Source organism: Lampris incognitus, chromosome 1, assembly GCF_029633865.1.
Source record: "Lampris incognitus isolate fLamInc1 chromosome 1, fLamInc1.hap2, whole genome shotgun sequence".
In the NCBI taxonomy this organism is placed as follows: Eukaryota; Metazoa; Chordata; class Actinopteri; order Lampriformes; family Lampridae; genus Lampris; species Lampris incognitus.
Genome location: NC_079211.1, coordinates 83,489,777 through 83,505,755, shown reverse-complemented (window position 1 = coordinate 83,505,755; position 15,979 = coordinate 83,489,777). Strand labels below are relative to the sequence as shown.

Here is a 15,979-nt window from a genome sequence, read left to right as displayed (position 1 = left end):
GGCTGTGTCCATCTACCTAATGTTCATCTGGCCCACCACTCCAACATCTCAACACAGGACCTGTATGACCACTGCCATTTAAGCAAGATGGCAGTGAGGAAGTTTGAAAAAACACTAAAGGATACCGCACTAGGGAGACAGCTCCCCACAACGAATGGACACCTTAGCCTCCAGCCATGGCCCCACTGCAGGTACAACCATCCAGACAGAGAGTGGCATCAGCACCATGACAATAGACCAACCAAGCCACAACAACCAGTCCAATTATTCATCAGGATCACCCCATCAACCACAGCACCAGCACCTCAGCCAAAAAGAGCTCACAAGCCTGCCACATCCAGTATAGGCCTCAAACTCCATCCACCAGGACCAGCCCACCACTCCTCCCACCCCCTCCAGGACCAGACTTCCCACCCGCAGCACCAGTCCACACCTCCCGACTAGATCACCAACCTCCAAAACCTGCCCATCACCACCCCCACCACCCCTCCCAACCAGAGCACCAGCCTCCAGGACCAGCTCATCCCTCCTCCAAACCAGACCCCTGGCCCTCAGTCCCTGCCCACCATCACCCCCACCAGTTCAGACCACTGGCCCCCAATACCTGCCCATCACTGCCCCCAACTCCCCGCAAGACCAGACTGCTACTCTCCGTACAAAACAGCTCACTTCCCCTCCTCCCCGTGGCCGGACCACCACATCCAGCCAACAACTGGGCCAACTGCAGCACAGCCTAGCAAAGAGCCCCCCAAGAGGGAGCACAGTTATGCAGAGGCGCTGAACGGACAGGAGCCACCTCAAGTGGTCAAGTACATCTGCTCTAAATTAATTTAAACTGTCAAAAAAAAAAAGATTGATTGACGTAACGAATCAACACCTTAGTCCCAGACCCTCAGCACTTAGCATCTCAGGCAAAAAGCCAGCCCACAGTCCGCGGTGGCGTAGCGGTCTAAGCATCGGCTTGGTGTCGATGCAGTTGCCCACTGGGGACTGGGGTTCGCGCCCCGGTCTCGTCAGATCCGACTATGGCCGGACTCGATGAAGCAGCAATCATTGGCAACGCTGTCTTCGGGAGGGGGGCGGAGTCGGCTTGTGTTCGTCACGTGAATGCGTCTCTGTGTGTGTCGGAGGAAACAGTGGTTCGGCTTGGATTCGCCTTGTCACGAAAGTGGGGAGGCGCTTTCCTTCGAGACTGCCGGCCGGAGAGATGCAGTTGGCGAACGCATGCAATACGAGGGTGGGTGTCTGAATTAAAATAGGGATCAATTGGCCACTAAATTGGGAGAAAAAAAGGGAAAAATCAGAAATAAATTAAAAAAAAAAAAAAAAAGCCAGCCCACAAACCTGCCACATCCAGTACAGGCTGCAACCCCCCCCCACCACCAGGATCAGCCCATCCACCTCCACCCCCCCCTCAAGGACCAGACTTCCCACCTCCAGTCCACACACCCTCCTAACTAGATCACCAACCTACAAGACCCCCCCTCCCCAAAAACAGATTACCAGCCTCCAGGATCAGCTCACCACTTCTCCAAACCAGACCCCTGACCCCAAGGAACTACCAATCACCACCCCACCTCCTGCCAGTCCAGACCTCTGGTCCCCAGAACCTGAGCCTCACCACCACCCCCCCACCCACAGATCAGACGGTTACTTGCCATACAAAACAGCCCACCTCCCCTTCTCCACATGGCCACAGCAACACCTCAACGCCTCCCATCCCCCTCCAGGACCAGACTCCCCTCCCCATCACACCTCCCAGCCCCCCTCCGGGACCAGACTCCCCACCTCCAGCCCATCATACCCCCCCCTTCCAGGACCAGACCTTCCACCCCCAGCACCAGTGCACATCCTCCCGACTAGATCACCGACCGCCAAGACCTGCCCATCACCGCCCCAACCACCCCTCCCAACTAGATCACCAGCCTCCAGGACCAGCTCGCCCCTCCTCCAAACCAGACCCCTGGCCCCCAGGACTTGACCACCGCTGCCCCCCCCCCGCCACTCCAGACCACTGGCCCCCAAGACCTGACCATCACCACCCCCACACTCCCTCCCAACAAGACCTCTGTCCCCTTGAACCTCACCACCACCTCACCTCACCTCCTGCCAATAACTGAACCCACTGCAGCTCAGCCTGCAGCACAGCCGTGCAGAGGCGCTGAGAGGACAGGGGCCACCTCAGATAGGTAAGATCAAGCGAATGCTTCAGTACATCTGCTCTGAATGTATTTAAGCCTGTTAATCCAAAAAAAAAAAAAGAAAAAAAAAGAAATGAAAAAAAAAGATTAATTGATTGATGTATATACCGACAATGTATTGTAACTATTCTATGTTTTGAAAGGTTTATCTCATTGTGAACATTAATTGTTATTATTTGTTACTATGGCCTGCCTTTCCATTAGTACTTGGACTATCCAAGGCCTGAGCTCATCAGCTTTTGGCCTGAAATGTAAGTCCTGTAGAAATAGAGAATTTCAGGAGAACATTAAAGATATTGACATAATGATATTAATGGAAACATGGAGTAAAGACAACAAAATCACCCACTGTCCCCCAGACTATAAAGAAATAATTGTATCTTCACAAAAACTCAGCACAATACAGCAGGGTAGAAACTCAGGAGGTTTGTTAATGTGGTACAAATCAAAATTGGACAGACACATCAGTGTCATGAAAAAAGGAAAATATATCTGGCTAAAAATTAGGAAAGAAATCTTCAACTCACAAAAAGATCTCTTCCTCTGTGCAATGTATATCCCCCTTATGAATCTCCCTATAACACTGAAGATACATTTACACTGTTAGAGACAGAAACAAGCCATTTTCAGGCTCAGGGAAATGTTCTTGTCTGTGGAGATCTAAAAGCACGGACAGGCACCCAGAATGACTTTGTATGTTCCGATGGCAATAACTACATTTGTAACTCACCTGATAAAGCCAATAAGTTTGTTTACTCCCACAGAAGCAACTGTGATCCAGCTACAAACAGACATGGAAAAGAACTCTTGATGCTCTGTCGCAGTCTGGGTCTGTATATCGTCAATGTTAGGATAAGAGGAGACACTCTTGGAAGACAGACATTTTGCTCACCTCTTGGAAATAGCACAGTATATTACGTAATAACCGATATAGACCCCTTGTCAGTTAGAGCATTCACTGTCAAACCACTAACCCCCCTTTCTGATCACAGCCAAATCACTGAGTTCATCAAAAAGACAGAAATCAACACTATCAAATCACAGCCCAGCAAGCTGCTCCACATAAAGAAATCATACAGATGGGCTGAAAACAGTACAGAGGAATTCAATAAAGCCATTGATAATCACAAAATCCTTTAGATACCTTCCTAGATACCCCTTAAATCCTCAGTAAAGAGGGTGTCCATCAGGCCATGGAAAAAGTTAACAACATATTTGAAAAAACAGCAGAAAAAGCAAGATTAAGAAGATCAAGATTAAAACCAACACTTAAGAAAAAAGATACCTGGTTTGATGCAGAATGTCAATCAATAAGGAAAGAACTTCGCAAGTTATCCAATCAGAAACACAGAGATCCAAATAATACATCAATTAGACTTCTACATTGTGAGACACTAAGACTATATAAACACACACTCAGAACTAAGAAAGCTCAGTACACCCGTAAGCAACTGACACTGATTGTGGAGTCGTTAAACACCAATAAATTTTGGGACAATTGGAATCGCTTCAAAAAAACACATCATGAAGAATTAGTGATACAAGATGAAGATATCTGGACAAACCATTTCCAAATTCTATTTAAGAAAGTCCAATCAGATCAAAACACAGACCAATGTAACATAATAAGCAAACTAGACAAATTAGAACTGTCAATCAAGGAATATCAAAACCCACTCGACTCCCCTATCACTGAGCAGGAACTTTTAGACCAAACTGGAAAGCTGAAGCCCAAAAAACCATGTGGACCTGATGGCATTCTAAATGAAATGCTAACATCTATGAATGAAAAGTCTCAATGTGCTACACTAAAGTTATTCAACCTAGTTCTGAGTGTGGGTTATTCCCCTGATATCTGGATTCATGGATTAATTACACCAATTTTCAAAAGTGGAGTTAAATTTGACCCCAACAACTACCGAGGCATCTGTGTTGGGTTATTCCCCTGATATCTGGATTCACGGATTAATTACACCAATTTTCAAAAGTGGAGATAATTTTGACCCCAACAACTACCGAGGCATCTGTGTGAACAGTAATCTGGGGAAGGTATTCTGTAGTATCATCAACTCCCGGCTAATAAACTTCCTTAGGAAACACAATGTCTTGAGTAAAAGCCAGATTGGATTCTTACCAAATTACCGCACTACTGATCATATTTACACCCTACACACCCTAATTGAAAAATATACTCAAAATAAAAACAAATTATTCACTTGTTTTATCGACTTCAAAAAAGCATTTGATTCTATTTGGCATTACGGATTGTTCTACAAATTAATGGAAAGCGGTGTAGGGGGAAAAACATGTGATATTATAAAATCACTGTACTCAGGAGCTAAGTGTGGAATCAAAATAGGATCCAAAAGAACTCACTATATCCCTCCGGAGTGCGGAGTGAGATAAGGCTGACCTTTAAGCCCAACTCTATTTAACTTGTATATCAATGAGTTGGCAACCATGCTGGAAAACTCACCAGCACCTGGACTCACTCTGCAAAACAGTGAGGTCAAATTCCTGCTCTATGCGGATGACCTGGTCCTTCTTTCACCATCAGAGGAAGGACTCCAGACTCAATTAGACCTTCTTCAAAGGTTTTGTCAGACCTGGGCCCTGACAGTTAACATGAGTAAAACTAAAATAATGATATTTCAGAAAAGATCCAGATATCAGCGAAGACAGCACATATTTAGATTAGGACCAAATGAAATTGACCATACATTTAATTATACATACCTAGGCCTTAGAATCAATTCTAGAGGAACTTTCAACATGGCAGTGAATGAACTAAGAGACAAGGCACGCAGGGCTCTGCTTGCCATAAAAAGACAAATCCCTTTTGAAATCCCAATTAGAATCTGGTTAAAAATCAGTCATAGAACCAATTGCCCTTTATGGCAGTGAAGTGTGGGGCCCAATTGCAAGGCAAGAACTAGAAAAATGGGAAATACATTCACTTGAGACCCTGCATGTTGAATTCTGTAAAAACATTCTTATAGTCCATCAGCACACCACAATCAAGGCATGCAGGGCAGAACTACACAACATATTCGGCTTCAACAAATTCCCTCAAACCTAAAAGACAATTATTGTGAATATTGGCAATCTAAAACAAAATATCAAAGCAAGATGCAATGCTATTTAGCCCTAGACAGAGGGTACACATTAGCAGATTACCTTATTCAAATAAAAGAAACAAATTTGAGAAGCATACTGACAAAATACAGACTCAGTGAGCATCACCATAGAAACAGACTCAGTGAGCATCACCTTAGAAACAGACTCAGTAAGCATCGCCATAGAAACAGGCAGACATAAAAAGACCTGGATGCCAAAAGAAGAACATTTCTGTCAACAGTGTGAAGACAATGTTGTCGAGACAGAGCTGCACTTTTTAACTGAATGCAAGGCATTACGGGAAATCCACGATTACTACTTCCAGAAATTTGAAAAGAGACACCCCCAATTCATGGCCCTGCCAAACCCCAGACAACTGCCCTACATACTAGGTGAACACAGGGACAGCTGTACTGTGGCTGCACAACATGTTCTAGCCTGCCACCATCTGAGGGACAGTGAGTGATACCCCGTACTCCTTCCCAACACTCGGTCGGATAACACACACACACACACACACACACACACACACACACACACACACACACACACACACACATATTTTGTATGTTGCAGCCTTATTCCAAAATGGATTAAATTCCTTTTTGTTCTCATCAATCTACACACAATACCCCATAATGACAAAGTGAAAAAGGTTTTGTAGAAATTTTTGCAAATTTATTAAAAATAAAAAACTGAAATATTGCATGTACAGTGGTGTGAAAAAGTGTTTGCCCCCTTCCTGATTTCTTATTTTTTTGCATGTTTGTCACACTTAAATGTTTCAGATCATCAAACAAATTTAAATATTAGACAAAGATAACACAAGTAAACACAAAATGCAGTTTTTAAATGAAGGTTTTTATTATTAAGGGAGAAGAAAAATCCAAACCTACATGGCCCTGTGTGAAAAAGTGATTGCCCCCTAAACCTAATAACTGGTTGGGCCACCCTTAGCAGCAACAACTGCAACAAGCATTTGCGATAACTGGCAATGAGTCTTTTACAGCGCTGTGGAGGAATTTTGGCCTACTCATCTTTGCAGAATTGTTGTAATTCAGCCACATTGGAGGGTTTTCGAGCATGAACCGCCTTTTTAAGGTCATGCCACAGCATCTCAATCGGATTCAGGTCAGGACTTTGACTAGGCCACTCCAAAGTCTTCATTTTGTTTTTCTTAAGCCATTCAGAGGTGGACTTGCTGGTGTGTTTTGGATCATTGTGCTGCTGCAGAACCCAAGTGCGCTTCAGCTCGAGGTCACGAACAGATGGCCGGACATTCTCCTTCAGGATTTTTTGGTAGACAGCAGAATTCATGGTTCCATTTACCACAGCAAGTCTTCCAGGTCCTGAAGCACCGAAACAGCCCCAGACCATCACACTACCACCAACATATTTTACTGTTGGTATGATGTTCCTTTTCTGAAATGCTGTGTTATTTTTACGCCAGATGTAATGGGACACACACCTTCCAAAAAGTTCAACTTTTGTCTCGTCAGTCCACAGAGTATTTTCCCAAAACTCTTGGGGATCATCAAGATGTTTTCTGGTAAAACTGAGACGAGCCTTTATGTTCTTTTTGCTCAGCAGTGGTTTTCGTCTTGGAACTCTGCCATGCAGGCCATTTTTGCCCAGTCTCTTTCTTATGGTGGAGTCATGAACACTGACCTTAACTAAGGCAAGTGAGGCCTGCAGTTCTTTGGATGTTGTTGTGGGGTCTTTTTTGGCCTCTTGGATGAGTCGTCGCTGCGCTCTTGGGGTAATTTTGGCCGGCCGGCCACTCCTGGGAAGGTTCACCACTGTTCCATGTTTTCGCCATTTGTGGATAATGGCTCTCACTGTGGTTCGCTGGAGTCCCAAAGCTTTAGAAATGGCTTTATAACCTTTTCCAGACTGATAGATTTCAATTACTTTGTTTCTCATTTGTTCCTGAATTTCTTTGGATCGCAGCATGATATCTAGCTTTTGAGGATCTTTTGGTCTACTTCACTTTGTCAGGCAGGTCCTATTTAAGTGATTTCTTGATTGAGAAGAGGTGTGGCAGTAATCAGGCCTGGGTATGGCTAGAGAAATTGAACTCAGCTTTCCAAAGATGTGATAAACCACACTTAATTTATGTTTTAACAGGGGGGGGGGGCAATCACTTTTTCACACAGGGCCATGTAGGTTTGGATTTTTCTTTTCCCTTAATAATAAAAACCTTCATTTAAAAACTGCATTTTGTGTTTACTTGTGTTATCTTTGTCTAATATTTAAATTTGTTTGATGATCTGAAACATTTAAGTGTGACAAACATGGAAAAAAAATAAGAAATCAGGAAGGGGGCAAACACTTTTTCACACCACGGTACATAAGTATTCACACCCTTTGCTATGACACTCAAAATTGAGCTCAGGTTCATCCTGTTTCCACTGACCATCCTTGAGATGTTTCTACATCTTGATTGGAGTCCACCCGTAGTAAATTAATTGATTGGACATGATTTGGAAAGGCACACACCTGTCTATATAAGGTCCCACTGTTGACAGAGCATGTCAGAGCAGAAACCAAGCCATGAAGTCTAAGGAATTGTCTGTAGACCTCCGAGACAGGATTGTATTGAGGCACAGATCTGGGGAAGGGTACAAAAAAATTTCTACAGCTTTGGAGGTCCCGAAGAGCACAGTGGTCTCCATCATTCGTAAATGGAAGAAGTTTGGATCCACCAGGACTCTTCCTAGAGCTGGCCGCCCAGCCAAACTGAGCAATCGGGGGAGAAGGGCCTTGGTCAGGGACGTGACCAAGAACCCAATGGACAGAGCTCCAGCGTTCCTCTGTGGAGATGGGAGAACCTTCCAGAAGGACAACCATCTCTGCAGCACTCCACCGATCAGGTCTTTATGGTAGAGTGGCCAGACGGAAGCCTCTGCTCAGTAAAAGGCACATGACAGCCCGCTTGGAGTTTCCCAGAAAGCACCTAAAGGACTCTCAGACCATGAGAAACAAGATTCTCTGGTCTAACGAAACCAAGATTGAACTTTTTGGCCTGAATGCCAAACGTCATGTCTGGAGGATACCAGGCACCTCTCATCAACTTGCTAATACCATCTCTACAGTGAAGCATGGTGGTGGAAGCATCATGCTGTGGGGATGTTCTTCAGCAGCAGGAACTGGGAGACTAGTCAGGATCGAGGGAAAGATGAATGGAGCAAAGTACAGAGAGATCCTTGATGAAAACCTGCTCCAGAGTGCTCAGGACCTCAGACTGGGGCGAAGGTTTACCTTTCAACACGACGACGACCCTAAGAACACAGCCAAGACAACGAAGGAGTGGCTTTGGGACAAGTCTGTGAATGTCCTTGAGTGGCCCAGCCAGAGCCCAGACTTGAACCCCATTGAACATCTCTGGAAAGACCTGAAAATAGCTGTGCAGCGACGCTCCCCATCTAACCTTACAGAGCTCGAGAGGATCCGCAGAGAAGAATGGGAAAATACCCCAAATATAGGTGTGCCAAGCTTGTAGCTTCATACCCAAGAAGACCTGAGGCTGTAATCGCTGCCAAGGGTGCCTCAACCAAGTACTGAGTAAAGGGTGTGAATACTTATGTACATGCAATATTTCAGTTTTTTATTTTTCATAAATTTGCAAAAATTTCTACAAAACCTTTTTCGGTTTGTCATTATGGGGTATTGTATGTAGATTGATGAGAAAAAAAAGGAATTTAATCCATTTTGGAATAAGGCTGTAACATAACAAAATGTGGGGAAAGTGAAGGGGTGTGAATACTTTCCGGATGCACTGTATATGTTGTGTATTCATGCACTGCTATTGTCCTTTATGTGAACATGCTTTGCAATACAAATGTATATTTGTCACGCTAATAAAAGCACATGTGAATTTGAGGGAGAGAGAGCTAGAGAGAGAGAGAAAGAGAGCTAAAGAGAGAGAGAGAACTGACCAGACAAACAGTAAGACTCCAAGGCTCCAGACATCCACTGTGGCTCCATATCCTGTCGTAGCAGCATTGGTAAAAACCTCAGGGGCCAAATAGTAAGGAGTCCCACACAGAGTCCGCATCAGACTGGCCTCCTCCAGGATCTTAGACTGGTTGAAGTCTGTCACCTACACACACACAAACACACATACACAATACAGGAGCATCTGTACATAGATATTATTACTGCCCATAAGTGTAATATGTGAGACCAGGCTATGTGCTGGATTATATTAATGGATATGTTGCACTGCAGTACTTTTACCACTGAACACTCTGTATGTATGTACTGGTAGCTGTCCATGGTGTACATACCTGACAGTTTCACTTTTATTGATTCATTTAGGCTTGATACATATAATAGTATTTTATATCCTATATGTATATATCCTAACATATAATCCAGTGAGTCAAGTTAATTGTTTATGAGACAGTACAAGCCTGTTTCATGCCATAAGCAACCATCAGCTGATGATTGATGTGTGATTGACAGCTGATGACTGATGTGTGATTGCCAGCTGATGATTGATGTATATATGTATGTGTGTGTGTGTGTGTGTGTGTGTGTGTGTATGTATACATGTATGTATGTGTGTGTGTATACATATATATATATATACATACATACATACATACACACACACATACATATATACATATATACACACATACATACACACATACATATATACATATATACACACATACATATATACATATATACACACACATACATATATACATATATATACATATATATATATATATATATATATACACACTTAGCACAGAAAGTAGGGAAATGTGTGTTTGGTAGATTATGGCTTTGTTGTAACAATGCTTCTTGGCAATAAATCTTATATCAGGCAGCTGATTGTCAGCACCTGGGGTACCAGAAGCTCAAAACAAGAGTCAATAGCAGCAGCAAAATAAGCTGTTTGGCATTGGCAGAGAAGATTTGGCAAAATTTTCATGGGTGTAACCCACACACTCAGCTCTGCTGCTCATCCCACAAATGCATGTTCCTTACAAATGTGGAGCCATTTAAAAGGCAAATAAACAGGCTTTCCACCGGTATAAGATTTATTGCCAAGAAGCATTGTTACAACAAAGACATAATCTACCATACACACATTTCCCTAGTTTTTATGCTAAGTATATATAAATCTCCATACTGATGACTACTAATGTATAAAATACTTGATGGACTTGGTCCATCTTAAATATCATATCTTATAAAAGTCTTGGTGTGTAATCTTGGTATAAAGTCAGTGTGTCAAGTTTGTTGTCATTGCGTGAAGTCTGATGTCGGAGTGTGAAGTCTGTTGTCAGTTTGTGAAGCCTGTTGTCATTGTGTGAAGTCTGTTGTCGGAGTGTGAAGTCTTGTCGGAGTGCGAAGTCTGTTGTCATTGTGTGAAGTCTGTTGTCGGTAGGTGAAGTCTGTTGTCATTGTGTGAAGTCTGTTGTTAGTTTGTGAAGCCTGTTGTCGGCTTGTGAAGCCTGTTGTCATTGTGTGAAGTCTGCTGTCAGTTTGTGAAGCCTGTTGTCGGTTTGTGAAGCCTGTTGTCATTGTGTGAAGTCTGTTGTCGGAGTGCGAAGTCTGTTGTCATTGTGTGAAGTCTGTTGTCGGTAGGTGAAGTCTGTTGTCATTGTGTGAAGTCTGTTGTCAGTTTGTGAAGCCTGTTGTCGGTTTGTGAAGCCTGTTGTCATTGTGTGAAGTCTGTTGTCAGTTTGTGAAGCCTGTTGTCGGTTTGTGAAGCCTGTTGTCATTGTGTGAAGTCTGCTGTCGGAGTGTGGAGTCTTGTCGTAGTGCGAAGTCTGTCATTGTGTGAAGTCTGTTGTCGGAGTGTGAAGTCTTGTCGGAGTGCGAAGTCTGTTGTTATTGTGTGAAGTCTGTTGTCAGTTTGTGAAGCCTGTTGTCGGTTTGTGAAGCCTGTTGTCATTGTGTGAAGTCTGCTGTGGGAGTGTGGAGTCTTGTCGGAGTGCGAAGTCTGTTGTCATTGTGTGAAGTCTGTTGTCGGAGTGTGAAGTCTTGTCGGAGTGCAAAGTCTGTTGTCATTGTGCGAAGTCTGTTGTCATTGTGTGAAGTCTGTTGTCGGTAGGTGAAGTCTGTTGTCATTGTGTGAAGTCTGTTGTTGGTGTGTGATGTCTATTGTCATGTGTTAAAACTGCCTGTTGTCGGTGTGTGTTAAAACTGCCTTGTTGGTGTGTGAAGTCTGCTGTCATTGTGTGAAGTCTGTTGTCGGTGTGTGAAGTCTGTTTTCAGTTTGTGAAGTCTGCTGTCATTGTGTGAGGTCTGTTGTCGGTGTGTGAAGTCTGTTTTCAGTTTGTGAAGTCTGCTGTCATTGTGTGAGGTCTGTTGTCGGTGTGTGAAGTCTGTTTTCAGTTTGTGAAGTCTGCTGTCATTGTGTGAAGTCTGTTGTCGGTGTGTGAGGTCTGTTGTTGGTATGTGGAGTCTGTTGTTATTGTGTGAAGTCTGTTGATGGTGTGTGAAGTCTGTTGTCATGTGTTAAAACTGTCTGTTGTTGTTGTGCGGAGTCTATTGTCGGAGTGTGAAGTCTGTTGTCGGTATGTGAAGTCTGTTTTCAGTTTGTGAAGTCTGTTGTCATTGTGTGAAGTCTGTTGTCAGTTTGTGACGTCTGTTGTCATTGTGTGAAGTCTGTTGTCGGTATGTGAAGTCTGTTTTCAGTTTGTGAAGTCTGTTGTCATTGTGTGAAGTCTGTTGTCAGTTTGTGAAGTCTATTGTCATTGTGTGAAGTCTGTTGTCGGTGTGTGAAGTCTGTTTTCAGTTTGTGAAGTCTGTTGTCATTGTGTGAAGTCTGTTGTCAGTTTGTGAAGTCTGTTGTCATTGTGTGAAGTCTGTTGTCAGTGCATGTTAAAACTGTTGGTGTGTGGAGTCTGTTGTCGGTGTGTGAATTCTGTTGCTGGTGTGTGGAGTCTGTTGTTTGCGTGTGAAGTCTGTTGTCGTGTGTTGAATCTGTTGTCGGTGTGTGAAGCCTGTTTTCAGTTTGTGAAGTCTGCTGTCATTGTGTGAAGTCTGGTGTTGGTGTGTGAGGTCTGTTGTCGGTATGTGGAGTCTGTTGTCGGTGTGTGAAGTCTGTTGTCAGTGTGTGAAGTCTGTTGTCAGTGTGTGAAGTCTGTTGTCAGTGTGTACGAAGTGATTTGTTGCTGGGTGACGTCTGCTGTAGTTGGCTGTTTGATTATATGGGTAGGTTGAGCTCACATTGACTGAGGGATTATTTGAATGATGTGAAAGATAGAAGGTGTAGAACAGTGAGGATGAGTGAGTTCTGGAGAGACAGATCTAGGTGATGATGATCATGAAGGTGTAAAAGCAGTGAGGAACTGAGTTTGGAGAGACAGATCTCAGTGATGATGATCATGAAGGCGTAAAAGCAGTGAGGAACTGAGTTTGGAGAGACAGATCTCGGTGATGATGATCATGAAGGCGTAAAAGCAGTGAGGAACTGAGTTTGGAGAGACAGATCTCAGTGATGATGATCATGAAGGCGTAAAAGCAGTGAGGAACAGTGAGTTTGGAGAGACAGATCTCGATGATGATGATCATGAAGGCGTAAAAGCAGTGAGGAACAGTGAGTTCTGGAGAGACAGATCTCGATGATGATGATCATGAAGGCGTAAAAGCAGTGAGGAACAGTGAGTTCTGGAGAGACAGATCTCGGTGATGATGATCATGAAGGCATAAAAGCAGAGAGGAACAGTGTGTTTGGAGAAACAGACCTAGGTGATGATGATCATGAAGGCATAAAAGCAGAGAGGAACAGTGAGTTTGGAGAGACAGATCTAGGTGATGATGATCATGAAGGCGAAAAAGCAGAGAGGAACAGTGAGTTCTGGAGAGACAGATCTAGGTGATGATGATCATGAAGGCGTAAAAGCAGAGAGGAACAGTGAGTTTGGATGGACAGATCTCGGTGATGATGATCATGAAGGCGTAAAAGCAGTGAAGAACAGTGAGTTCTGGAGAGACAGATCTAGGTGATGATGATCATGAAGGCGTAAAAGCAGAGAGGAACAGTGTGTTTGGAGAGACAGATCTAGGTGATGATGATCATGAAGGTGTAAAAGCAGTGAGGAACAGTGAGTTTGGAGAGACAGAGCTAGGTGATGATGATCATGAAGGTGTAAAAGCAGCGAGGAACAGTGAGTTTGGAGAGACAGATCCCGATGATGATGATCATGAAGGCGTAAAAGCAGTGAGGAACAGTGAGTTTGGAGAGACAGATCCAGGTAATGATGCTCATGAAGGTGTAAAAGCAGTGAGGAACAGTGAGTTTGGAGAGACAGATCCAGGTAATGATGATCATGAAGGTGTAAAAGCAGTGAGGAACAGTGAGTTCGGAGAGACAGATCCAGGTGATGATGATCATGAAGGTGTAAAAGCAGTGAGGAACAGTGAGTTTGGAGAGACAGATCCAGGTGATGATTATCATGAAGGTGTAAAAGCAGTGAGGAACAGTGAGTTTGGAGAGACAGATCCAGGTGATGATGATCATGAAGGTGTAAAAGCAGTGAGGAACAGTGAATTCTGGAGAGACAGATCTAGGTGATGATGATCACGAAGGTGTAAAGGAGTTAGGAACAGTGAGTTCTGGAGAGACAGATCTAGATGATGATGATCATGAAGGTGTACAGGCAGTCAGGAACAGTGAGTTTGGAGAGACAGATCTAGGTGATGATGATCATGAAGGTGACCATGTGTACCTTGATGAGACAGATGTCATCCTGAGAGGACAACAGGATGTTCTCTGGCTTCAAATCCCTGTGGATTATCCCATTCCTATGGAGGTACTACACACACACACACACACACACACACACACACACACACACACACACACACACACACACACACACACACACACACACACACACAGATCACTGTGGTCTTCATAGCTGTGAACAGTGTCTTCCACAGCATTTCATCCTTTAGCAGACACATTGATCCAGAAGCAAGACTTTGGACAAGAGAGTCAGTAGCAGATAAACTCATGTGCCACCCTACAGACTTTATAAACTCATGTGCCACCTTACACACATTATAAACTCATGTGCTACCCTACACACATTATAAACTCATGTGCCACCCTACACATTATAAACTCATGTGCCACCCTACAGACTTTATAAACTCATGTGCCACCCTACACACATTATAAACTCATGTGCCACCTTACACATATTATAAACTCATGTGCCACCCTACACACATTATAAACTCATGTGCCACCCTACAGACTTTATAAACTCATGTGCCACCTTACACTCATTATAAACTAATGTGTCACCCTACACACATTATAAACTCATGTGCCACCTTACACACATTATAAACTCATGTGTCACCCTACAGACTTTATAAACTCATGTGCCACCTTACACACATTATAAACTCATGTGCCACCCTACAGACTTTTTAAACTCATGTGCCACCTTACACACATTATAAACTCATGTGTCACCCTACACACATTATAAACTCATGTGTCACCCTACACACATTATAAACGCATGTGCCACCTTACACACATTATAAACTCATGTGTCACCCTACACACATTATAAACTCACGTGCCACCCTACACACATTATAAACTCATGTGCCACCCTACACACATTATAAACTCATGTGCCACCCTACAGACTTTATAAACTCATGTGCCACCCTACACACATGATAAACTCATGTGCCACCCTACAGACTTTATAAAAGACTAAATAGTCATTTCATAAGCATGACTGCAGATCATGACAAGTGTACCTAGTCAACAACAGGTAGATCACCATTAGTGATGCGGTCAACAGGAGATTTAAATTACAGATTAGCTGTACAATGCCACAAACTGGTTTTCCCAGTCCTGTTTAAAGAACATGTATGGATTAAGCTAGCCCTTGAAGAGGACATGTTTTAGGTCTTTCTTCCTGATGTAAGACAGGAGTTCATTCTTTCATTTTGGGTCAAGATGAGAGTAGTCTAAACTTAGAGCTCAGTCTTTAAGAACTTGATATAGGCAGTGACCTTCCACATGGTCCACAGAGTCATCTGTTGCTTAGCAACCGTGGATGTGACTGTGGAGCCATCACGGCTGACTCACCTCCACCGCTCTCAGCATCTGGTAGAAATAGAGCTTGACCAGATTCTCGTGGAGCTGTTTACACTTCATCCTGTTAAACAACTCCCCCCCCTCCATACTGTCACACACACACACATGCACACACAAACACAACACACATACACACAACACAGTCAAGGAGGCAGACAAGACAGACAAACCGGTTAAACAGGCATCTGATTTTCAGTTTCTTAGTCTTAGTTTCTTAATAAAACAAGTAAGATCATTTTGACTCACAGCTCCAGGACAATGAAATAGGAATCATCTGTTTGGTAAAAGTCTTGCGTCTTTATTAGACATGGCTAGAAGAGAGGAGACAGGAGGAGAGAGGAGAGCAGGGAGGAGACAAGGAGTGTCAATCATTGGTTTCATTGAGTCAAACTGTGAATACAAATGACGGCATTGCTGTGTGTGATGTGTTAATAGCTGATGTCATGGTGGTAGAACAGTCTGACCTTCTGTGTGATGCCATGTTATATGACGCCATGTAGTGGTAGTACAGTCTGACCTTCTGTGTGATGTCATGTTATATGATGCCATATAGTGGTAGTAC

The 15,979-nt window shown here is 43.6% G+C and overlaps 1 protein-coding gene across 3 annotated transcripts in view; it reads right to left on the bottom strand.

The window, feature by feature from the left end:
• The window catches only part of chek2 (checkpoint kinase 2), a 253,196-nt gene that overhangs the window by 188,515 nt on the left and 48,702 nt on the right, over nt 1-15,979 (bottom strand). For all 3 annotated transcript variants that reach the window (XM_056274315.1, XM_056274332.1, XM_056274324.1), the window contains exons 8-11: nt 15,664-15,728; nt 15,409-15,505; nt 14,018-14,104; nt 9,257-9,420 (exon numbers count right to left, since the gene is read on the bottom strand). In XM_056274315.1, coding sequence (XP_056130290.1) covers nt 9,257-9,420; nt 14,018-14,104; nt 15,409-15,505; nt 15,664-15,728 — 413 coding nt within the window. The remainder of the gene's footprint in view (nt 1-9,256; nt 9,421-14,017; nt 14,105-15,408; nt 15,506-15,663; nt 15,729-15,979) is intronic.